Below are 24,997 nucleotides of genomic sequence, written 5' to 3' on the forward strand. Positions count from 1 at the left end.
TTTATACATAGTTGATTTCTAACTTATTTATTTCTTATTTAAGATCCATGCTAAATTAAATCACCTAAGTAATTATGCTAACTAATAAAATAAAAAACTAATTATATCATAGAGTTTCAACTACACGCTTCAAAAGGAGTTACCCTAGAGCTGATATTAATTAATAATATAATAGATGTAATATTTATATTTAGGAGTTTGACTTGCGGTTTGAAGCGCGTTATTATTCATAACTCCTTGAGGATGCAGAAATCTTGCTTCTCAAGCTCAAGCAGCACCTCCCGCGCTGCCGAATCTTTAGCTGTTTTCTTGTCTGTTCTTTCCTCGCCTTGGACTGTGATTACTTTGGAGTTAGGAATTTGCAGACACACAATTGCTCTAAAGAGGTTAAAGTTGGGTGTTCGCACCCATTGAGTATGATTGGAGTCCTGCAAGAGTAAGGCAACTGCAAATTAGACGTGAGCATATACAAGGGTGTGACTCATCCAAATGACCTGAATTTTTCGTCTTTTAATTGAAATGGGGCATCGGGCACTGAAGTGTCTTGCAGAGATTGAAAAGACCAGTGCGAGGACCTCCTTTCTCCATCCGAATTGGAACAGTAATCGGAAGGTCTGTAGAACAGAGGCCATCATTTCAGAAAGTGCTTGGGGAAGAATCAGCCTAAAGATCATAAAGAGCAAGAAAATGTGAGGGAAATGGATGATGCACCAGGACTGTCAAGCTTTGCCTTCGTGGGTATGCAATTTGTCTTCGGATAACTATTTTCTTCTGAAGGAGAATGATACATGATTCAACTGCAGTTAGCATTTGAGAAAATTTTAACTTTTGGGAGAAACTCTTACATTTGCAGTTAGCTGAAGGGAGTTGGCAGTAGAGATAGATGCCCCTTTCTTCCCTTTGGTGAAAAGCAGTGGTTTAAAAATCTTCCAAACAGCATCGAGATTGAGATCGGTGTCTATCAGTATTGCCCCTGCTATACTCTCAACCATATCCCCTAGAACCTGACCAGAGAAAAACACAAGCATAAGCACAAGCTTCATAAAATTATAACCAAAAACACAAACAAGGTAAACCATAGAACTCTGAAGCCTTCAGTGAACAAGTTATACGCATACTGGAAACAACAGATGACAAGAGACCATAAGCATTAGGAACCTTTGGAGCCTTAGGAGGACCATTAGGTTTGATTTTCGCTGATGGGATCCCAGAACGATGCTGAAGATGTTTGTCAAAATTATTTCTCGTAGCAATTTGTGCAAAATTTTCATTACTAACTGATGCTGAACGGAGAACAGTTAATACTCCAGGACCAACATCCTTATGGGTCAGAAAAAGATGCCATGTTATTAGCAAATCCAGCACTGAGTCACCTAGAAATTCAAGTCTCTGAAATGAACAATCAAATATATATTTAGAAAGCAACATTGATAACAAATAAATCCAAATTGAAGAGCTATTTCTAGCCGAGAACCTGGTAACAGTAGCCAAGTCCTAACTGTTTACATGATGCATGTGTGATGGCTTCTAGTAGTAGTCCCTTAAAAGAAAAGACATAGCTTAGCTTTGACTCCAGGGATTTTATTTTGTTAACTTTTGGATGATGGATCAAATGAGAGGCACTAATCTTGGCTTTTGCAACTGACACCTTGTCGATTGCGATATCGATTCCCAGCCACCTAATTAATGAAAGAGCTGCAGTTAAACCACCACCAGCATAGTATGCTCCAACTAGAGCTTCGACACAATCTGCAATTGTCTTGGAGCACATCCACCTGTGACCTTTATCACAAGGTACCACCCCACAAACGCATGGTAAAGGGTCGATGGAGATCTGTCCAGGAGCAAGCCAACGTAATGGATCGAATGCATTATCTAGTATGTAGCTCTGCAGATTATATTGTCATCATAAAAGAATCAGAAGATGATCGTTTTGCATTGCAGATTGAGGAAAGACAATATACCTGTAAGGAACGACTTGTTCCCAACGTATGAAGTGTTGAGTTACGAACTGCTTGTGATTTGCAGTCAGATAGATAACCTTTATGATTCGTAGGATATTTCAGAAACAGATGGCAACTCAATGCATATTCGAGCACTGAGTCCCCTAGCAGCTCCAAACGCTCCAAAGAGAAACTCTCACAACATCTTGGCGTGGTTATTGCTTCCAAAATCTAAACAAGACAGAGAATATAGAATATTTCAGACCGAGCAAAAGATGGGGAAAAAAATACACTGCAAACACAAACCAGTGAGATTGGTATTCGAATTTGGTCGAAAGCAATTTCATCTCGAAGCTGACAGGCCAACATTAACGACTCCAATCGATGCATAATTGATGGTAGCAAATAAAATGACTTAAATATATCAGTTGATACATTTATGTGGACCAGCAGTTCTGGAGGCATGTAGGCATGTACTTGTTCTTTCTCCACTGTCTTTTTACCACTGGAATCACCTGTAGTAAAATTTTAGGTTGTTACATAACTACAGAATGGAATACTATAGATATTACTTGTGAATTCACAAACCTTCAAATCTTGATCTTGAAAGTAGGTTGTCTGGGTTATGACTTTGTTTCAGTAGTAACAATGGTTGCTGTGGATAGCGAAGCACAATGCCATACCTATGTGATCACAGAGTTGGGTAAATACAACTTTGAAAGAAAAAATGATGCAATATCTTGTTGATGTAGAATAGTTACTTTTGGCTGTAATGGTCAGTGAATGAAACAAATTGTGTTGCATGTATCTGATCAAATGGATCATCTGACTTAACATCATTTATCACATCCAGAACAGAGTAGATTTTTCCATCATGAATAGAAAAGACCACTGAATCTTTGAGGTGCCTAACATGAAGAGATTTGTTGGCCAATTTTATGATCTGGGAATTCACACATATTGTTTCACATGCAACTGGAGAAGAACTTGTGGTTGCATTTCCAGATTCATCATCTACTGAATATATCTTTTTCAAGTATTCAACTACAGATATGGATTCGTAAATAGCCTTCCACTCTATACTACAACCAGTATGATCTCCTACACCTGATGAAGGTTCAAGTGGCAAAAGTAGGTACATTTTCGAAGAGCTCCAAGGCATTCTATGCCCTCCAAGTAAGAATTCTCTTTTAAATCCTGATGCCTTTGATTCAGTAAATAGCTTACCAAACATCCCATTGAAGAAGAATTCTTGGAATAATTTGGATTTTTCAACCTGAAAGGAACTAATGATATAACAAAACTGTAGTAGTTGGACTACAAATAATTATGTCTAAGTTCACTAAAATGGTTTATTATAGGACCTGTTCGGCACTTAAGTAGATCTTCCCACAAGGAGAAATAGATGAGGTGATAATTTTGTTAGGGGTCAAGAAGAGCTTTATTTCTGCACTTGCTATGTCTTCATCAAGTGATGAATTGAGTAACAGGACAAAATCTGAGTAACTGTCTTTTTCTTGGTTGCAAACAAAATGTATCCTATACTTATTCAATGTGGCACCATCAGATTCAGCCCAAGTTCCATGCAATGCACGTACCCTTTCCATCCCATGAAGCTCCTTCCTTTTGGTTGTCCCTTCGAATGAATGGAGTGGGCTCAATTCAAAAAAATCTGTAACCTTAATGATTGATGCAATCTAATGGATAAGGTATATATATTGTACTCCTTTATTTAGACTCATAACTAACTATTTCATTTCGTTATGAGGAGATGGAGAAACACCTAACATCATTCATCCAGGTCCAATTATGAACTCCAACTGTTAACGAAATGAAAATTTAAAAAATGATTACAAGTAAAAGAACTATTATCTGCTCCAGTAGTGGATTCATTAGTCTCCTGAGAGTGTTCATGAAAAGGAAGAAGATGTTCAGTCGATGCTCCTAATTGGTGCAGCTTCCTACAAGCATCTAAAGCCACAAGCTGTGTTGCTAAGTTCGCACTGTAGCTCATAGGACCTACTATTTTTTGAAATGCAGCATTCGGTGGCAAGATTGGTTTCGGGATGAAGAACCTACAGAAAAAAAAAGAGAGCATGGATTACAAAGATGAAAATAATCTGTTTAACAACGATGGGCTAGCTGGTTTACTTGTGCGTGGAATGGTAGGGAGGAGAGGTGGAGGGAGAGGGAAACTGCCTCAGAATTGCATACAAATCATGAATCACCCGCACATACACTTTTGTCATTGTTACTTCCCCTCAAACCTCCCCTAGCTTAGAAGGCAACTTATTGTTAGTACTGATTTGATTTGATTTAGAAAACTTTGTTTTTCGTTCCCTTGGGTGGATTTTCTCTCCACCGCCGCTCGCCACGCAGGCTCCCACGCGCCGGTTCTCTTCCGAGCGCTGGCTTCGCCACCTGACACCTATCCCTTCTTTTTCTTCCTCTCCCAACACCAACACTACCAGCATCCGCATTTCTTCTCCCAGAACCAGCAACTTGCCTTCTTCCTTTCTTTTTCTTCTCGGCCATCGGCAAAGAGGGAAATCCTCCCTTCCTTTTTTATTCTTATTTCCAACGAGAGGGATCCTGTTCTTCCTTCCAGGAAGACGTACGTAGGAACTGCTTCTGTTAATTTCAGCCAACAATAACAAGCTGTTTTCCTTGTATTATTCCATCTAACATCAGCAATTCCTCTCATCGATCCGGTTATTGCTGAGAGGACAGTGGTGCTGCAACCGATCGATCGATCGCTAGAGCCAAGAGGGAAAGCCACCGCCGGCTAGCTCCTCGATCATTTTCCAAACTCCGGTTGTTGGTTGTATGATACCAATTGAAGGTAACGGTCGGTAAATAAGTATTATTGATATCGAAAAATAATAAATTAATTTGGATTAACTACGATCATTAATTGTATAGGTCTCGAGTATTTTTGTATCAACGAAACATCCCGTTGATTTCTATTTAGGTTAATTTATTATTCTATAGCTAGTAGAAATAGATATATGTCGATTAGAATTGAGATATATGGCAAGATCAAAATTTGTGTTTTTATGTTCTTAGATATTATTTTAAATTTTAAATTAGCATATTATATTTATAGATATGAATTGGAATGGAACATGTTAATATGTTGATGTTCAGAGTTTATGTATTATTTATATATAAATGGAGTACATATGTTTGTATAATTATTTTTAAAAATAAAATTAAAATAAAATTTAAAAATAATGGAATGAGTTATAAATAAATGATGTTATTATTCTTATATTCATATATAAGAATATTTAAAACGGAAAGAGTTGTTTTAAAAATTAAAGAGTTTTGAATTACTTTTTCGTTCATGCATGTCTTTCAATTTATTTGAGCTTTCTTATACATACTTTTTTATGTTTCATTTATTATTCAAATATGTAGCTTCATAATTTATAATTTTTTCTTATAAACCCTATGATGTATATATTCATAGTTTGAAGGGTCAATCTGTGTTGTTCAAAACTGAGTGATATTTATAGTTCTTGCTCAGCACAATGAGTTCCTATTGGCACCGCCATCGTGAGGTGACACCGATCGATCGTGAGGTTGTAGAGGGTGTCGGGATCCAACAACATCCTTCGCAGGGTTGTAACACATGCGGTTGCCTTCGTGATTTGTTTTAAAATTAAATTTTATATTTTTATTTTAAATAAGTTTTTAATTATTATATAATCGTCAATTATATATAATAGTTATAAAGAAAATATATTATTAATATTAGTTATAATAATTTTTTCAAATATTTTTAATAATTTAAAATTTTTAATATATGTTGAAATTTGAATATGAGTTTAAAATAATCTATTTTTAAATATTTTAAATAAAATTTATATACGTTTTAAAAAATAATTTAAGGCTTTATGCTTTTGAGATTTTCACTGTCTATCACCATTGACGTGTTAGCTTTTACTATAAAAAATTCAATACTTCGGGCTTGTCTATACTTTCTTTGTTAATTATTTAATCCTCATCGATCTGTTTCGACATTAATAATTGCCAAGAAATGCATATTTTAAATTTTATGCATTTAAATTACTTATTACTATATATTTAAAAAATTTAAAATTGTAATGAGTATGAAAATTAATATTTTTCAAATACTGTGTTAAAAGTTTAGGACCTTGATATTAATAAAATCTAAAAAACATTTCTCTAGTACCCTTTTAAGTAATTCCTTAATTAAATTAATCATTAAATTTTTACCTTTTCTGCATAATCTGTTTTTTTTAGATTAGAAATAGATAACTAATGGCTTCAAGGAGAGAGGACGAGAGACTTATCTATTTGATTTTTTAAAATAAAATAATAAAAATATATAAAATTAAAAAAATCTAAAAATATATTCTATACAATTAAAATTATATATTATATTATTTTTATAAAAAAATATTTATTTATTTAATTATTTGAATGATAAAGATAAGTTTTATTTAAATATATAAATGATAAAGATAAAATAAGATAAATTTTATTTAAATATAAATGATAAAGATAGAGTCTAATCATGAAAGGATCTATATAGCTGTCCTCATTATAGAGATAAGACTTAGTTGTTATTGTTGATCTCATCTATTGAGATAAGACTTAATTGTTATTGTTATAATTATTTGAACAACTGTGTGTATATTATTAGTTTTCATATGACATTAATTTGAAAACATTTAATTAATTTTAGGTCATAAAAATATAAACAATTAATTGATTTTTTTTTAAATAGAATGCTTTTAAATCTAATTATGAATTGAATTACATAAAATATTACTTTTATATTAATGATTTGTCAAGTTATATCTATTTTTAAATATATTTTAAATAATACAAAAACAATTTAAATATGCAGTCAAGATAGGAAGACAATTTAGATATATATATATATTGTAAAGCAATTATGTATTATTTTAATTTATTTTATTAATGATAATTATGCATTTATATATATATATATATGTGTGTGTGTGTGAGATAAATAAATACTCTCATGCTAAATGCTTTTTAATTAGTTACCTAAGCAATCAAATATGATGAAACTTAAAGGTAATATTTTAAAATTTTATTATTTTGAAGCATAATATTTCATATAAAACTTTTTATATGTATGGAGATGCCGGCATTTAAGCTTTTTCTTATATATATAATATATATGCAAATGAATAATTTCTTTGAATTTTATATATATATATATATATATATATATATATATATATATATATATATATATCAACAAATTTAAAAATAAATTGGAGAAAATTCTCTTGTTTATAAAAAAAGCTTAAAATTAATAAAAAAATATAAAACATTGTATATAAAATAAAATATTATTATATATCAATAAAAAATGATATTTCTTATATATATAATATATATGCAAACGAATAATTTCTTCTTATATATATATATATATATATATATATATATATAAGGCATACGAAATAAATTCTCTTCCTTATAAAAAATTGTTTTTAAAATTAATAAAAAATAATTGACAGCTTATACACGATTGGAACCTACCTTTAAACTATATTTTCTTATGAGAAACTTTAATAATGTCTTTAATATTTGTATTTCCTTATTTAGAACTAAAATTGCTATAAATAGCCTTGTAATTCCACAAGCTTGCAAAAAGCACTAGTAACTAAGCAAGAGAAATTCCACAAGCTTGCAAAAAGCACTAGTAACTAAGCAAGAGATGGCTTCCAAATGCTTAGCGATGATGCTTTTGGTTCTCGCCAGTCTTTTCACTTTAAACCAAGGTAAGTATATATTTGATGCATGTTTAGATAATTTACAAGTGCATATCTGTAGTGGCACTGATCTTAAGCTTTATTAATGACTTGTTTTGCATATATATATAGCTCGTGATATCACAACTATGGAATATAAGCAAATGGATGCGAAGATACAAGTTCCTTGTGTCAAGTCGGCATGCCCCGGCGGTTCTACTTGCTTTTGCTGCAAACTCTCAAGCCAGTGTTGGGCCACAGTCAACTTGTGTGTTGAAAATTGTCCAGTATGCACTCCTAAATGTCCTCAGTCTTTACATTAGTGTAGTGCATGCATGCACAAAACAAAATAAATCATATTTGTGATACCATTTTATTACAAATTGTTCAAATAAAACTATGATTGCTATGACTTTTATATATATATATATATATACACACACATATATATAAGCATTAAAATTGTATCCAAGCAGCAAACAGCCACCAAGCTTTAGACAAGTTTTTACAAAAAGAAAAAGAAAAAGAAAGGGGAAAAAGGTATTTAAGTATCATTAACAAGTTTTACCATTTGGTAGCACGATGGGAATTTAAAAAAAAAAACAAAATACGACAGCAAATTGTGAGCGGCAAAATTGAAGAAGAAACCATGCTGCATTTCCCTTGTCAGTGCCGGCAGCTTGATTGTCGTAGCTTCGGGTGATTGCTAGTTAAGGAGACAATTTCCTGGAGAGATAGGGAACTTCTGTGATGCGATTATCTGCATGATCATCAGTAATTACTCATCAGTCTTCAGTCAAAATCACAAGCTACACATTCTCATGCATCTGATGAAAACCTGAATCAGTAAAAACAAAATTAGTTCTTTTCAGGGAAAAAAACTGATAAATAAGGTGTAAGAATTTGCCCATTGGGTGAAGAATAAAACAGACCCCCGAAACAATAAAAGTCTTAGCAGCCTCGCCTCCTTAAACCAAAGAATCAGACAATCAGTGAAGCCAGCATCTGATCAAAATCTTGATTATTTCAGTGGCACCATGGTTCACTAGGTTACTAATCAAAGGTAAGACGAGTAAGAGCAACATAAAAAAAATTGTATGCTTAGGTAGATTTAGGTGCATTCAGTGCTTTTAGAAAGTCTGGTAGTTCCAATTAATCAGAAAAATCTGGAATCAGAATTTTGTAATTTATCAAGATAGAGCAGGATAGAAGTTACCTTTCTATCCACATTGAGCAACATGCAATACCATCCTAAGCTGGTAGCCTTAATCGATTGAAGAATAAGAAGAAGTGAGACTCTGGCGCCCAGTAAACAAAACCAATAACTGGGCCTCCTCTAATGAACTGCAGAAACATTATATATCTCAGAAAGATCATGGTTATTTACCATACTCAAAGTCTTTTCTTGAACATAAACTCAGCATCATGATGGACAAATCAATACCTTCCCATCAAAAATCACAAGCTCGCCATCAACCCACCGAGGATTTCGGAAACCTGGATTAGCTAGCCTCCCCTGTCCTTTATATCTTGCAATCTGATACAGAATAACTTTATAAGAATTTTCACACCAGGAAATATTGGAAATGCATCTGATAATTACCACTCCAAATTCTTCAGGGATTATTCCCTGATGAGGAAGCTGATTTTGCTTGCCAAGCTTTGCACGAAATGCAACCTGTTGATAGCATGGATATAGTATGGAAAATTAGAAATTGTATTTTAACCAGGAGAGTAACGAGTACAATCCATAACTGCTTTTAATATTATCCACTTTAAAAAACATGGAAAATTGTGTAAGAGAAATACAAGTGGGAGTCATGGCATTATGATGGATATTTATTTAAGCACTGTTTTGCCCTCTGAACAGGAAGGTAAATCAATCAGCCTCTCACCGCGTGGTTTTCTGATCGAACCAATAAAATAATCCACATGTATTCCAATTTTCACTGTCTCCTTGGTTTATTGATTACTGATTATATATATGATACGTAATAAAGCTCTTGTTGTAGTGGGGAGTAACAGAGGACGCACAAGATTGTGCTCAAATGCTCAACACTAAAATCTAAATCAGTTGGCATGCAATACAGCCATATGACAGTATGATGGCATTATGATGGATATTTAAGCAGTGTTTTGACTTCCGAACATGAAGGTAAATCAATCAGCCTCCCACCGCGTGGTTTTCTGATTGACCCAATAAAAAATCCACATGGATTCCAATTTTCCATTGTCTCCTTGGTTTATTGATTACTGATTATATATATGATACTACTAAAGCTCTTGTTGTAGAGGGGAGTAACAGAGGACGCACAAGATTGTGCTCAAATGCTCAACACTAAAATCTAAATCATTTGGCATGCAATACAGCCATATGACAGTAGATGGCATTATGATGGATATTTAAGCAGTGTTTTGACCTCCGAACAGGAAGGTAAATCAATCAGCCTCCCACCGCATGGTTTTCTGATTGAACCAATAAAAAAAACCACATGTATTCCAAGTTTCCATTGTCTCCTTGGTTTATTGATTACTGATTATACATATGATACTTAATAAAGCTCTTGTTGTAGTGGGGAGTAACAGAGGACGCACAAGATTGTGCTCAAATGCTCAACACTAAATCTAAATCATTTGGCATGCAATACAGCCATATCACAGTAGATTTTCTAAATGTTCAGTAAGATATTGATTGAATGTGAATGAACTTTGCAACTCGACAGTGTTATCCTAGGAAACAGTGTTGCCAGTACATCTAAGAAAGACAATGCATGTGCAACTATTTTGAAAATACATCTAATTGTCGACTTTAAATTCACATAATCTTCTAGTATATTCTACTTGGCAGCTGGCATCATGGATGTTCTCTCCTCATCAAACATGTTCTAATGCTATCTGTGAGCTCAGTTATTTTTCATGACAGCAACTATATATCATTCCTGGCACAATGAACAAAATAGGGCACTTCTTGGAACATATAACACCTTTAATCACACTGTATCTAAGCTTATCAGGAAGTCTTCTGCAAAGCCTCAAAGAAGTTATAGGATTGTCACTGTCAACTTCAGAAACATGATAAGGAATACCTGCCCAGCTGGCACAGAAGGATCACCAGTCAGTTTAGTAGCTTCAACATATTCATAAAATTCTAGATCTGAATATTTCTGAGATGTACTATCCTCCTGCCACTGTCCAAATTTGCGCTTAAGATGGAGGACATTGGAGCTGTACATTCCATGTGAACCAATGTATAGTCCTACCACAATTTTCAACCAACATAAATGACAGGAAATGACAAAAACTGAATATTAACTCAGAGCAAGAATAAGAGATAAATGCCAGCAGATTAAGTAATACCACTAAGTGGATCTGAAGTTGAAGGTATCTTAATTTGGCGGAATAGTGTAGTTTCATATAAAGAATGATAGTTCTGTCTGTTGTTAACACTGTAGTTGATTAGCTCCTGAAGATCTTTTAATACCTGCATCATGTGCTGGGATATAAGGCGCCACAATAACTATAAGTGAAAAATTGATAGTTGCAACAAATAAAAGAGGTCCTGATTGTAAACAAAAGAATAGTGTTTTTTTTACAATTCATGTTACTAATAAAAAACAGGGAGAGAGGGAATGGTGCCGTGAGGAACTTTATATGAACAGACAAAATAATGGTGGTTATTTTTGGTTTATAATACCATCCTGAAATAGACAGGTAAGACATCTAACTAGTGTAAAACAGGTAGAAACAACTACAACTGAGACAGTTTGAAAATTGAAGATCAATTTAGAAATTTCTTTTTAACACTTTAGAGATAAAAAAATTTTAGGTTTTAAAATTTTCAAGAGTTGTTAAAAGTTTATTATAACTTTAAGAGAAATTTAGAAATTGCTATAACTTCTGGAGACAAATTAGACATTTTTATATGACTATTATTTTGAGTTTATTCTTCATCTATAATATTTTCCTCTTTGGTGACTTGTTGAGTTTTTTTGTGGTGTGATTCCTGTATTGTACCAAAAACACATTATCTTACCTAAAAATTTCATTCCTTATAACAGTATCAGGTCTAAGGATCAAGTATCAGAAACAGGACTCAGGAAGGCAGAAGATTCTTACAATTTTGGGGTTCAGTGACCTTCCTCTACAATCATTCCTTAAAGAAAATGTAATGAAGTAACAAACAAACAAGTAGAGGTTGGAAGGTATATGCTGCTTACCTTCAAATGTATCCTATCTTTATCAGGAATCATTTTAGCAAGCTCAAATGACAGAAGATCAGCATTCTTTGCAGCAAAAATTTTTCTCTTTGAAGCATGTTTTTTCCTCTCATTTCTATTCTTGACGGCATCTTGCCCCAAAGTTATTGAAAATAATGAGTTACCTCTTTTCTCTAGCTTTGCTGGAACACGGACCAGATTGGTGGGGGGCACATCAGCAGATGATTTTGGTGTTAAATCACCAATAATGACTTTTAATGACAATTCACTTTTCTCTTCTTGTGAACTTGTCAAATCTCCAGCACCCATTTCTACCTCTTCAATGTCATTTTCAGCATTAAGGTCATCTGATTCTATACTTTCTAACTCTTCATTGCTACTGTCTTCCTCGCCACCATCATCCTCTTCCTCCATTATCTGTTCAACAACTTTGCTGATTATATCTTTGTCCACTTTCCCAGGTGACACCAGTTTTATGACCCTAACCTTGGAACCAGGAATTAAATCTCGTAAAACATTCTGGATAATAGAAATACCATCCATCATATTTAAATCACCATCCTTTCCTTCAACTGTCTTTAAATCTTGTGCTTGTAAGCTGTTTTCTGACTTTTCCCCTTTCGGACCATCATAAGAGTTTAAGCTGTTCAAACCTGGTTTTTTCTCGGAGTTATTTGTTAAGTCTTCAGAGCTTTCAAGTTTTTGCAAATATACCACCTGAGAAAAGCATGCATCACTCTTTACCCAACTAATCTCTTAAAGTAGTTAAACAAAATGTGTGATTGAATGAAAAAATGTAGCATCTAGAGTTTGGCAATCTTACAATGTATCCATAAAAATGTATATCACTTGAGCTCCAAAAAAAGATTCAAGGTGCTACTGAATCCCAATATAATGATATTCAATATTAACTTGGATGAGGAGTAGGAGGAAGTGGGGAAGATAATGAATTCGCAGTGTATCTTCATCTAAAATGAGGGATACATGTTTTTTTCTCAATCTTTCTTTTGCTCATTATCATTTTGTTTGTCTAGAATAAATAGCTTGGGACACATGTCTTTTTTCAATCTTCACTCATTATCATTTTGATAGTTTAGAATAAATTGCTTTGGCTACAATTTTGTCACACTGGCTAGACATCAGTAATTAGTAACTGATCAACTACAAATTTAAGCTACTTTTAATGTACCTGTTGTCTATAATCTCCATCTGTTTTGGTGAAGAAAATCTCAAAGAGAGGAAAACCTGCCCTGCCACTGGCTAGCTGTCTGCAAATATATTAAGTAATGCAAGAGCCCTTGAGCAATATTACAACAAAAACAAGTTATCTAAAAAGAAAAAAAAAGTGGTCCTTTACACAACAAATTTAGTATATATACATACATCAAATAGTATATATGACAATAACCTTATATAAATACAAATACAGATGTGTGTGTGTGTGTTCAAAATTAACAGGAAAGCTTGGTCCAAAAAAACAAGCATACTACTCAAGAACAATCTCAACACTCATTGAGACTTGGAAACAACTGCACTTTCACAATAATTTACACTCAGCTTTGAAAAGTTCCTTGCAGGTGGCTCATATTACTATTTACTAGTGACTGCAACCAGTTCTTCGTGAAACTCAAACTCAAGTGACTACATGAGAAATGGTATAAAAGTGATATACTAGTCGTAGCAATTTTATTAAAAAAATTCAGATAACATTGTTACAGTGATGCCTGGATGAAGCCCAATCAGTTACAATTTGGCCCCTTATTCTCTCCAAATGGTAGAAAACTAAGGCTGACCACTGCTAACTATGTAAAATCACATCTATGATTTTATATTATGTCATGTTTTTTTTCCACACATCCTGCAGCAGATCAATCCCTAAGAAACTAACTACTGATACTTTCAAATAGGGAGAGCAATTAGATCTGAAGTCCAACTCGTCAACTTAAAGATGGAGAAATATTATGAAATTTCTTCAAACAGTGGATGCAAAATGTCTAGCGTCTATGCAAAAGCTTCAAAAAAATTAATTTACACAAACAATAACAGGAAGAAGTATCGTAGAAACACATTATCATATCATTGAATTCCTTAAAGCAATCACAATCCTATACATTGTTGTATTTCAAGTAGTATTTTAAGAAATGCAACTAATGAAAGTAGTATTTCCTTAATCTTGGAACAAGTGAATTTGGAGCTCTTCCATATTTGAGCGACTACATAGTTCCCAACGCTCAACTAAATCCCACATCAAGCTTGGTCCAAATGTACTCCATTTTGTTTAAGATCACTAAGTTATCATTCTTTGAATCTGTTGTGTCTTCTGTAGCCAAAAAATCCCTATCATTTTGATGATACTTTATTTAATAATGATGGGAACTAAATCATTTATCTTTCTGAAGTGCAGTCTGTTCCTTAGTATAGAATTGTTGAATCTAGTAATTTAAAAAGTTATGAATTATGATTCATGTGGGCAATTAAAATTTTGAATAGCCATGTAAATTCCTATATACTATGGTGGACAACCATGCACTAGGTTTTTTTAATAAGACTACATATACAAGCAGCCAGGGCCAGGCTGAATAATCACAACAAACCTACTTACGAGTTCTGATGCATATGAATTATAAAGTGCATTTCAAATTCAGATAGCCAATTCCAATGTGAATTAACCAAACAAACATATGGAAAAAAACATCTATTGTCAGACTCAATATATATATAAATAAAACTATTTACAAAATAGTAGATGCATTATTAGGTTTTGCAAAAACCTGAATATAGATAATACACCTGGGACTGTAGCTTCTTGCGACATATCTTCCATACTCAGCCGTTATACATATAAGCCGACCATATGGATCAGTGCCATCTTCTGAAATGCCAGCCCACCAACCAACCTGGCATGTCTTTGAACATCAGACATCAATCTTCAATGAAGGGGGAGAATTATCATGTTACTCTTCACTTGACCGAGAAAATCTATTGAGTAAAATAGAAACAATTCCAGCAGCTTCCAAAATAGAGGCAAACATCAAGCATTTCTTATATCTGAATTAAATTATTCAGTATGAGAAATAATCTGCGGCATAAGTGGTATAACAAAGTTTAAATATAGTATTTTAGTTGTTTATAACATATTTCAAGATGGTAATAAGTCAATGATTTTCTACTCTGTTTCAGATTTTGGTTAACCAAAAAGTTTTTTCTTTTACAGTACCTCAATGTGAAAAGGGAATGAAAGAGGCTACAGAAATAATTTCTTTAAAGGGCTAAAAAATGAATTAGTGGTTTTTGGCTTTTTGACCCCTTTTTGTAGGGTGCGTCTTGAAAATAAGAAAGATCTCCCTCTGAGCCATATATGCAGCTTTCATTGAAATATGACTTTCCTGAGATCAAGTATGTTTACTTTCTATAAATTGAGTTTCTGTTTTCCTCTCCTGGCTAAGACTGAAATCCTGTCATTTACATATCCATACATTTGAGTCCTTAGGTTTATTTATTATAGGAAAATGCTCCATTAAATGATTTTTTTGTCAAATCATCTAAAAATTTCTTAGCAAATTCGATTGATACACATGCTAAATTGAACAATATTCCTATGAATTGGAGAGAAAATAGGCTTACAAACACATGTTTGTTACTAGGAGACTCAAGTTTATGCCAGACACAGGCAATGAAAGTCAAGTCAAGCCAGTATAAAGCTGTGTGCAGCCTAGTTAAGTAAAAGTAAGACTAATGTGCCTATTACCAGCAAGGTTAACTAACGAGGTTGGAGTAATGGCATGAAAGTTCCTAAGCATAATAATTTAGTCAGAGAAAGGTGGGAACTGAAAAGATCAGACTTGGAAATCTTTAAAAAAGAAAAGAGATACATGAAACAGTTGAGAGGAGATACTAAAACGACAGCAAAATGATAGCATCCCGCAACAACTTGGAGGAATAGCAAGAGTCAAAAATCACTGATGATGGGCCATAATGACAATACGCACAGAAAGAGGCGAGAGAAAAATAATTATTCAATTTACCATCTTCAATACATTTACTATGCATTGATTAGGGAATCAAGTTTTAGTTTTCTAATATTCTGATGTAATTCATATACAAGTTATATCCTGCACATAGGATTTTAGTATTATCAATCCAAATAAGAAAGAAACTGTAAGTGCTTGGAGATTTCTTCTCCTGTTGTGATTTTGTAGTAATTTCTAGTACTTAGTTGTTCTTACAAGGCGAATTTATTTATACTAGAAACACATGCTGGAGAAGTCAATTCTAACACAAATGATTTAACCTTAGAAAATGCTGAAACGAGGTAAACGTATAACAACCCTAAAATTCTCAAATATGAAGAATTTATTCATACATCAAAATGCTAATTCAAGTGTCTGCTAAATGTTTCATTTTCAAAAAGTCACCAGGAGTTGAGCATTTAATTATACTTTAAATTGCTAAAGCTCCGACAAATTTCTGTACATGTAAGTGTCTACATCAAGCAACCATCTAAGTTATTTGGATCACAACAACCAGTTAATTTTTTTACTTTTTACTTTAACTAAAGACGACATTTCATCCTGTAGAAAGAAGTACAATGATCATAGAAAATATTTATATTAACCTAGGACTGAACAATTCTGTATTTATTCTGTGGGACCACACTTTAAAGTTTTCAACACTCACTTGCAACAAAATATGCTCCCAAATTCAAAAGGAAACTGATATATAAACTATAAGGTAGGCCTTAAATACAACAAGGCACAATTTAACAACAATCCTGGTGAGTTAAGCCTCTCCGAGCTCAGCCAGATCTGAATGCTACATTAAGTTGACAACTTCTTAATGTCAATAATAACAAATGTAACAGAAAAAAAAAACTTTCAAGAAATTTGCTATTCCTATTATCATATTAAATACACTGTAAAGGAATAACAGCTTCCACAAAGCATCCCATGTCAGATAATATCTGTAGATCGATTAATATTTGAATCAGTATGTAAGAATTGACTGCTAGTGATAGTCTTTCATAGAGCACAATGAGTAGAGATCAATGTAGGAGATTAACTTCACATAGTCAATCCCAAATAGTTAGGACAAACACAGCTTGATGAAGATGATGATGTAACAATTGAATAAGTTATTTTACAACTAACTGACCACTGACCAGTTCTGCTCCAGCATGATCGCAAATGAAAGCCGCATCGCTGTATCTCTCTTCCTCTATAGCTCTCTGTGGTAACAAGAATACTTAGAAAATAAATCAAACACAATAAGCACATAAGACAAGTTTCTTACATTCATAATTGTTAATGCTGTTCCAACAACATCCTTTTTTGCAGCACCAGCCATAGCCAACTTCAGCTTTGCAGCATCTCCATAATCCTCTCTCAAAATAGCCTCATTCAATTGTGACTGAAATAAGGTCATCCAATGCCATGAAACTATCAGCAAAACTAAAGCTATGGTTGTCTGAAAAAAATGTTCACTAAAATATAATAAACATGGCGATAACGAAAGAAACTCAAGTTTAGTGTACTAGGTTAAGTTTCAACTTCAAATTTAGCAGTGTTGTTTTCAGTTAAGTTACAGCTTTAAAATTTTAAAAATAATCAGGCATTTAAAGACATTACATGCTAGAAATGTTGTTATCTACCTAGGTTTAATTATGATTTATTAGGCAACTAGAGAATTATGGCGATAATTATGGTTTTCAGTCAACTAGGAATTTGTTCTTTAAAGACATTATGTTGCAAATGCACTTCATTTTTGTTCATTTAGCCCATGTTGCTTGCCCTGCTCAGCTTTTCCTTCTGACTCTCTTTCTCTAGTCATTCTTTGTTTAGTTGAGCCAAGCATGAAAGTTGTGGTCTATCTGCGGATTCAACAGCCTGTGGTTCTTTGCTACTCCCTGTAGGCATAAAAACCAGTGTGACCATGGCAAGAAAACTTCGATGGGGACTGATTCTACCAGATAGTAGATGTCCTATACTTTATGTACCATTTTCATAGTACCTTTGCCTGCCTGATGAGATTTGAACTGGCACTGACACGTACCATAGTGTGACGACTATACAACTTTATCAGTAGGGGCTAATATCATTTCAAAACTCTTCCCAAAGCCTGTTTGGATTTTTTTTTTCACTTCCTAAACCCACAATTTCCAATTCCCACACTCAAATGGTTGATCCTCTTAATGTGATTGACCAAGAGAATGCACAAGATAATTGACAATGGGTAGCCTTTTGATTTTTCCCTTTCCAATTTGCAATTTAACATAAGTGAAATAGATCTTCTTTTAAATAAATAATACTCAGACTCGACTAGACTCCACCATCAATCTGAAAGCACAATTAAAAATGGAATATTTTACCTTTAAGACGGAAACAAGCTTCTCGTGCTCTTCGATTTCAGCAAAATGCCGCTTCCACCTCTCCCAATCCCACTCCCCTCCATCTTCCTCATTCTCCTCCACTTCCATCACCTCCTTTCCCGCCTCCGAGGCAACGACCGGCAACCCATTCTTAGACCAAGAATTGCGACACGCGGCCACCCACTCGTCCCACCTTTTAGCAGCGCCACGGACGACCTCGTGGATGAGCGAGTCCCAGCTGATAGGGGAAGATCCATCTTTCGAGGAGGAACCTTCCTCCTGCCCGCCAGACGAAGGGCCGTCGTGGCAGCGGCAGAGGAAGGGGTTCGGCGGAGCCCTAGAAGGGCCGACGTACTTGAGCCTGGGGAGTGGAAGGAACGGCGGCTGCGGGAAGTACACTGGTATTTTTCTTGGGAATCTGGTGGAATCGGAGCCGATGTGGCCGGCAGACGACGCCGGTGGGAGACGCACAGAAGCGATCGAAGCCATCCTCGTTCTTCTGCCTTCCGATGAGAGAGAGAGGGAAGAGAGTGGTGGATTAGACGGTGGACATGGAAGGCGTCCCGAGGGACGATGAAACGAACTCGTCTGGTGAGAAATTGGGCCCACTAGAGGGGAAATGAGCCCGGCCCATTTATGGATTACGAAATGGGCCATTTTATGGTCCAAAGTGATCATTGACACCGCAGACAAATGTTTGACTTTTCTTGTTCATTTAATGACTAGAATGGTCGACCAAATCTTGCGAATATCTTCAGATAGATTGCTACTTTTTTGCTTTCCTCATTCAATAGATATGATGACTAATTTAGTAGCCAGTGAGGGTGCAGTGGCAACTCACGAGAGGAAAAGTACTGATGCTTATCTAAATATCGAATCGTAGTCCGACAAATCATTCTTAGAGCAGGAACAGCACATGGAAAAAGTAGCTTTACTGCAAGTCGATACTTAACAGGATGTGGTATGCCAAGGAATCTCCAATCCGTGTGCTCGTTGATTGAATCAGGCTCTGGAAAGCAAATCCTGAGTACTGTGGATCCGCTGAAGCTTGTTAAAGTGGCATGGGTGGCCAATAATGGTGGATTTCTGATCGTACAGAAGAAGAAAAGCTTAATTCTGCAGAGTTTGTTTGGAGCTTGCAGTGTTATCCATGCATGCATGGCTTTATCCTGGAACCATGCTTGGAGAGGACCCATTATGGAAGTGCTCTAGGATACTAAATCTTCTTCTGACAATGACTGAAATCAATCAAAAATTCCTTTCGACAAAAATTCTGCTTATTCAATGATGATGATTCCTCAGATTAACCGGCCTTTCATCAGGCTTGAAACATAGCTGAAATGCAAACTGACCACTAAAGGTGACTAACTCATCCTGCTCAGCACACACGACACGCACTCCTGCAAAAGCCACCAAAACAATGGTCATTGGGGAAGAACACATCACCTAGCGAGCAGCACTGACATTGAGGAACCTTGCAGGGCTTGAATTATGATCCTGACCTTCCATAGATGCAAACCCTTCAGTAGATTGAGGTGAGATCAAAGCTTTTGCCCTTTCCATTGTCAGAAAGAATTCTGTTCCTGTCCTCTCTCTCTCTCTCTCTCTGTTCCTGATCGTCCGCTCTTTGATGTTAGAACCTATAAAATGAGGCCTTGCTGCTGCTTCCTACCTTGGCCCCAGAGTCAACCTATTTGTAAGAAAATAAGCTGCTTGAATGGAGATTTCTCAGTTTTGTGCCAGAGCCAACATCCTTGTTCTGCTTCTTGCTCTCTTTTGTTCTCCATGCAAGTTCTTCCAGAGTCCCATGGACTTGGGCCACTTAAACTTCCACCAGAACACAAACACGGCATCCATGGACTTCGGAAGGATTCACTTCAGCTCTCCCTCAGCAATTCTCAGACCCAAGTCCCCAGAAGACATCTCCCTTCTCCTCAGCTTCCTCTCTAGTTCATCCTTCAGTGAGGTCACAGTTGCCGCAAGAGGAGCTGGGCACTCCATCTATGGCCAAGCCCAGGCACTTGATGGCATAGTCATTGAGATGGACGCTATGCCTTCCAATATAGAAATCCACAGCAAGGGAGAAGGGGAAGTTGGTGTCTCTTTTGTTGATGTCAGTGGTGGAGCACTGTGGATCGAGCTTCTGGAGGAGAGCTTGAAGCATGGGCTGGCTCCAAGGTCATGGACTGACTACCTCTATCTCAGTATTGGCGGCACTCTCTCCATCGGTGGCATCAGTGGCCAAACTTTCAAGTATGGCCCTCAGATCAGCAATGTCCTACAACTAGATGTGGTGACAGGTAAAGGGGAGGTAGTAACTTGCTCCCCCACCAAAAGTTCAGAGCTTTTCTATTCAGTTCTGGGTGGTTTAGGCCAGTTCGGCATCATAACAAGAGCAAGAATCCTTCTTCAAGAAGCTCCAGAGAAGGTGAGTCCAAGAATCTCACTGGTTTTGGCTTTTCAGTTTTTGCATGATTGATTCTTAACTTTGGTAATAGGTCAAGTGGGTGAGAGCCTTCTACGATGATGTCCAGACCTTCACCCAGGACCAAGAACTGTTGATCTCGATGCCTAATTTGGTGGATTACGTCGAGGGCTTCCTAGTTCTCAACAAGCAATCCCTCAACAGCTTCACAACCGCCTTCCCTGCTCACCTACACTTCACACCGGAGTTCCACAGTGAAGGCCGTTCGAAGGTCTACTACTGCATTGAGTACGCTGTCCATGACCACAGTTCCGAGGACATCAACGCAGATCAGGTCAATATTAGTCTACTGTTTAGTCTGTTTCTCTTGCTCAGGCTAAGTGATGAAGCAGTGATCTCGTTGCAGGTGGTGGAGGAGATTTCGAGGCAGATGAGGAACTTGCCATCTCAAGTGTACACTGTGGAGGTCTCCTACTATGATTTCCTCAACAGGGTTAGGATGGAGGAGATGAGCCTGAGGAGCGCTGGGCTGTGGGAAGTGCCCCACCCTTGGCTCAACATGTTTGTGCCCAAGTCTGGAATCAGTGAGTTCGTAGACTTGCTCTTGGAGAACATTTCTGCAGAGGAATTCGAGGGCCCTGTCCTCATCTACCCGATTCTAAGAGACAAGTAAGAGTTAAAATTGTTGCTTTATCAACTGATCGATTAAAAGTGAATTAAATTTGATTAAGATATTCGTTCAGGTGGGACAAGAACACATCAATGGTGCTGCCGGACGCCGCTGACGGCCAGGTGGTGTACATCGTCGGCACGCTCCGGTCGGCCAACCAGGCCAGCTGCTCAGCCGACTGCCTGCAAAGCCTCCTTCAAACCAACCGCCGCATCGCTGGAGCAGCCTCCTGCGCCGGAGCCAAACAGTACATCCCGCACCACTCCTCGCCGGCGGGCTGGTCCGGCCACTTCGGCCGCCACTGGGACCGGTTCGCGGCGCGCAAGGCTCTGTTCGATCCGCTCGGTATCTTGGCGCCCGGGCAGGGAATATTCTCTAGAAGGTCCAGCTCTTCCTCGCAGCAAGCAGCAAGCACAGAAGGCAAAAAAAGAGAACAAGATCAGGAACCAGTTTTTATCAGGCGTTGTATCATCAACAAGAATCACAGGTTCTTGACATGAAATGGACTGGTGAGGTTTTTTAAGAGATGAAAGGACGAGAAACACAAGTTTGCCTTGCCATGTACAGAGAATTAGATCACGAATCCAAGCTCCCAGTCACATCCAACGCAACAGCACTGTTGCACAGTCTCTCGAGTTGATTTCCCATGGCCAAGGCCATGCCCTACGCAGAGGGCACACTGCATGTGGACATGCTACATATACCTATGTTCCCTTACTTTGAATCACGTCACTTTGCTTCGACCTGGAGAGACACTGTTGCCTCTGTTTCATGGCATCTTGTGTACTTATCAACTTTAATGGAAGGTGAAGTCTCTCTCTCTGAAGAGATACAATTGCAGAAACAGGTTGATCTCTCTGAAACTTCATGAGCTGAGAAGTGTTGGTTCACTGCATAACTGAAACATGCAGTCTCATTGAGTAATTGTATGCACTTTAGAAGTAACTCCGATTTTAATGATAAGTTGCTGTTACATAGTGACTAAACTGTAGATATTGATAGAGACAGAGACAGATTTTTAAGCCGAAGTTACTACTGATAATTCACAACATAAAACGACAAGAGATAGATTTGTGATCTGTTGTGGTATTTTGTCTACGTCATGACTGAGGCAGATGATAGCAACTGGAATATTATTCAATCGTCTACTTTCCAATTTTGATCAGTTGTACAATGCTACCTAACTACCTAGGTGTTAGGCAGGCATTCTCGACATAAAAAAATGACATGAAAAAAACAAATATGGTGATGCAACGCTTGTCTCAACAAGATCACGACAAAGAATATAAAATAATTATATGAAATGCACCCAAAAAAAAAAAAAAAGTGGACCCTACTAGGAAGGAGACATTGATTAGGTAAAAGAAAAATTCCAAAGTGTCTTTATTTTTTTAAATATTATCCCGGATATAATAAACGGTTAAGTCATCAATCAATAGTATAAGTATTCGACATGTGCAAAACTCTACTTTCATCAGTAAAAGGATCTAAAAATAAATTGAACAAGGAGGTTAGATTGACGATGAGAAATTCCAACAGACTATTCTAATATTCAAATTAGAATTCGTTAAAAAGAATGAGATTTCTAAAGAGAAAAAAAAATCTAAGAGTTCCAGAGAGAGTTATCCATATCTGTTTGAGGGTTTATATACTCATCTGAAAAGCATCTTCATGTCGATTCGAGGGAGGATCATCTGGAGGGTTCAGAGAAATCGAATTTGACTACTACTGACATTAGGCGTAGACATGGAACATCTAGGGGACCAGGTTTGATAACCTCATAACCGTCTTCTTTTTATTAAGTTGTCATGCGACAATCACTAAATATTCTTGCTTCATTTTGATGTTATGCGTAGATATAAAAGTGTTCGGTGGTCAGATTTGACAACCTCGTAACCATCCTCTCTTTTGACCTTTTAAGTTGCCACACATTTTAGGAGTATGCGCAGTCTCTGAGTTAGGCAAAAGGTGGTATCTAATGTTGGACAATGAAAGGCCAAGGGGCCGCATGGTCGAGTGGTTGAATGGTCAAGGAGCCGAGTTGTCGAAAGGCCGAGGGATCGAGTGGTTGAAAAGTCGGGTGGCCAAGTGACAAAGAGATCGAGAAGTCGAGTGACCGAGTGGCCAAGATTTCGAAGTTGTAAAGACAAGTCTTAGGATGGTGGTCCATTCTTTATTAACTATTATCTTTTGACTCGACACATTAATTTATTTCTTGACTATAGATGTCATGTAAGAGCAATCAAAATCCGCCACATCATTATCAAAGAACGTTCCACCTTAAAGATCTCTCTTGCTCTTTCATGGAAAGGAATTCCTTCCTCGAAGGTAAACACATCTAAGTAGAGGAGACTTTAAAGAGCTTATCAACAGCTCCTTTCCCTCCCTTTTGCACATGGATGTGCTAGGCTAAGCTTGGTCATGGGCCAAGCATACACATGACACAACACGAGAACGATTTTCCAACCATTTTTCTCACATTTGAGACAAGAAATCTCTACGACTAACAAAGTTGATAATGCTCTCGCCAAACCATAAAGTAGACAAATTCCTGAGCTCTTACGCATCGAAGCGCATTCAGAAGTTCCTTGCCCCACAAAAGAGGAATTGGTTGGACGATTTAATCGAAAACGAGATGTTACATACGCCATCATAATTTTTACCCAAATATCTTCGTGTCCCCTCAACTGAAGATGTCGAACTGAAAGTCACACAATCAACATTATGGATGCTGAACCGTCTTCTACGACAAATTTGCATGAGATTACCCAATTTTCCCTAGATACAGAAATGTTTTGATCGACAAAACAAGCATCAAATGTCACTTAACCGTTTTTATATCACAGCAAAAATCTCATTCAGAGTTTTCACTATGTTGTCATAGCATTCTTGCACGCGGCTCGCGTCCTTATCTCTCGCTGCGTAATCAAGCTGCAAGGGAAAGAATCATCGTGATTTGAAGTTAAACGTGCTCGGACGAGAGTATAACTGAATCAAGCTCACCATCGAGGCATTGTTGAAGAGGACAGAGTACAACTCCCGCAGCTGCGGCCTCTGGCTTCCCGGTTTGGCTTGAATTATAGTGTAGAGATCCTGCTTCAGATAGGATGAGCTCTCTCTCAGTGCAAGCTGGGCTTCCCTCCATGACTCCCTGTCTATGAATCTCTTAATCTGCAGAAGGTCCCTCGCATGGGTCCTCACCACGGCATCAGCTTCCTCCAATGTCTGGTCTGGAGCAGTGAGTGAGAAATCAAATGCTGAAGCAATGTTTGAGCTCGAGAGCAGTGCCTCCTTGACCTGGAGCACGGCTGCTAGGGCCGCAGCGGCCGCTGTTCTCCTCCCAATTGCCTGCTCATGGGGAACCAGGGCAGCATGGACAAGTTTGGAGTGCACAGGGAGGTGGAATGTGGGTTTTGCAGAAAAGAGCAGTTTCTGAGCCATCGGAGATGCAGTGGAAGCTTTGGATGCAAGAACGAAAGCGGAGAGATGATCTGGATAAGATGGTCCTGAGATGTGTGGAGAAGAATTCTCCTTCTACTTGTCTAATCAGAAAGAAAATGCGTGGATAATAAAATTTTGTTTTTTGGTGCTACTTCTTTAAATCTTTTGTTCTTCCAGT

At 36.7% G+C, this 24,997-nt stretch overlaps 4 protein-coding genes across 5 annotated transcripts; 1 reads left to right on the forward strand and 3 right to left on the reverse strand.

The window, feature by feature from the left end:
* Positions 1-227: 227 nt before the first annotated feature.
* LOC141814483 (endoribonuclease Dicer homolog 3b-like) lies at positions 228-4,478 on the reverse strand. Its single transcript, XM_074702441.1, is given in 15 exon segments — positions 228-406; positions 409-428; positions 495-522; positions 525-614; positions 712-771; positions 827-1,004; positions 1,159-1,389; positions 1,475-1,888; positions 1,965-2,174; positions 2,250-2,458; positions 2,532-2,626; positions 2,705-3,219; positions 3,308-3,594; positions 3,837-4,018; positions 4,372-4,478. Coding segments are annotated over 15 exon segments (2,805 nt in total).
* Positions 4,479-8,153: 3,675 nt separating this feature from the next.
* On the reverse strand, positions 8,154-18,793 carry LOC141814840 (protein EXECUTER 1, chloroplastic-like). Of its 2 annotated transcripts, none has more exons than XM_074702787.1 (12): positions 18,284-18,793; positions 17,209-17,325; positions 17,078-17,143; positions 14,710-14,816; positions 13,109-13,187; positions 11,920-12,636; positions 11,060-11,183; positions 10,789-10,958; positions 9,306-9,380; positions 9,147-9,239; positions 8,919-9,046; positions 8,154-8,462 (listed from the first exon to the last, which is right to left on the reverse strand). In XM_074702787.1, the coding sequence occupies exons 1-11, from the start codon at positions 18,770-18,772 to the stop codon at positions 8,954-8,956; spliced, it is 2,130 nt and encodes a 709-aa protein (XP_074558888.1). In that variant the 5' UTR covers positions 18,773-18,793; the 3' UTR covers positions 8,154-8,462; positions 8,919-8,953. The 2 variants fall into 2 exon arrangements, with proteins under 2 accessions (XP_074558888.1, XP_074558889.1); XM_074702788.1 differs by lacking the exon at positions 8,154-8,462 and adding an exon at positions 8,687-8,755.
* Positions 18,794-20,000: 1,207 nt separating this feature from the next.
* Positions 20,001-21,878, forward strand: LOC141814484 (cytokinin dehydrogenase 3-like). The gene is made up of 4 exons (XM_074702442.1): positions 20,001-20,711; positions 20,782-21,042; positions 21,115-21,377; positions 21,452-21,878. The coding sequence occupies exons 1-4, from the start codon at positions 20,001-20,003 to the stop codon at positions 21,876-21,878; spliced, it is 1,662 nt and encodes a 553-aa protein (XP_074558543.1).
* Positions 21,879-24,119: 2,241 nt separating this feature from the next.
* Positions 24,120-24,896, reverse strand: LOC141814662 (psbQ-like protein 3, chloroplastic). The gene is made up of 2 exons (XM_074702600.1): positions 24,382-24,896; positions 24,120-24,309 (listed from the first exon to the last, which is right to left on the reverse strand). Exons 1-2 carry the CDS (start codon positions 24,817-24,819, stop codon positions 24,214-24,216), a joined length of 534 nt encoding a protein of 177 aa, XP_074558701.1. The 5' UTR covers positions 24,820-24,896; the 3' UTR covers positions 24,120-24,213.
* Positions 24,897-24,997: the final 101 nt, after the last annotated feature.

This window comes from Curcuma longa, chromosome 21 (genome assembly GCF_044706935.1).
Source record: "Curcuma longa cultivar G26 ecotype Majalengka, Jawa Barat chromosome 21, ITB_CL_G26_1.1, whole genome shotgun sequence".
NCBI lineage: Eukaryota > Viridiplantae > Streptophyta > Magnoliopsida > Zingiberales > Zingiberaceae > Curcuma > Curcuma longa.

What these genes read in the sequence shown, in the direction of transcription:
- LOC141814840 (XM_074702787.1), bottom strand. Translation starts at nt 18,772, where the DNA reads ATGGCTTCGATCGCTTCTGTGCGTCTCCCACCGGCGTCGTCTGCCGGC. An exon ending in AACTTCAGATCCACTTAGTG is followed by an intron (nt 10,959 to 11,059) that starts GTATTACTTAAT and finishes AAATTGTGGTAG; the next exon opens with GACTATACATTGGTTCACAT. An exon ending in TCCCTGAAGAATTTGGAGTG is followed by an intron (nt 9,240 to 9,305) that starts GTAATTATCAGA and finishes ATTCTGTATCAG; the next exon opens with ATTGCAAGATATAAAGGACA.
- LOC141814484 (XM_074702442.1), top strand. Translation starts at nt 20,001, where the DNA reads ATGGAGATTTCTCAGTTTTGTGCCAGAGCCAACATCCTTGTTCTGCTT. An exon ending in AGGACATCAACGCAGATCAG is followed by an intron (nt 21,043 to 21,114) that starts GTCAATATTAGT and finishes ATCTCGTTGCAG; the next exon opens with GTGGTGGAGGAGATTTCGAG. An exon ending in TACCCGATTCTAAGAGACAA is followed by an intron (nt 21,378 to 21,451) that starts GTAAGAGTTAAA and finishes ATATTCGTTCAG; the next exon opens with GTGGGACAAGAACACATCAA.
- LOC141814662 (XM_074702600.1), bottom strand. Translation starts at nt 24,819, where the DNA reads ATGGCTCAGAAACTGCTCTTTTCTGCAAAACCCACATTCCACCTCCCT. An exon ending in TCTTCAACAATGCCTCGATG is followed by an intron (nt 24,310 to 24,381) that starts GTGAGCTTGATT and finishes TTTCCCTTGCAG; the next exon opens with CTTGATTACGCAGCGAGAGA.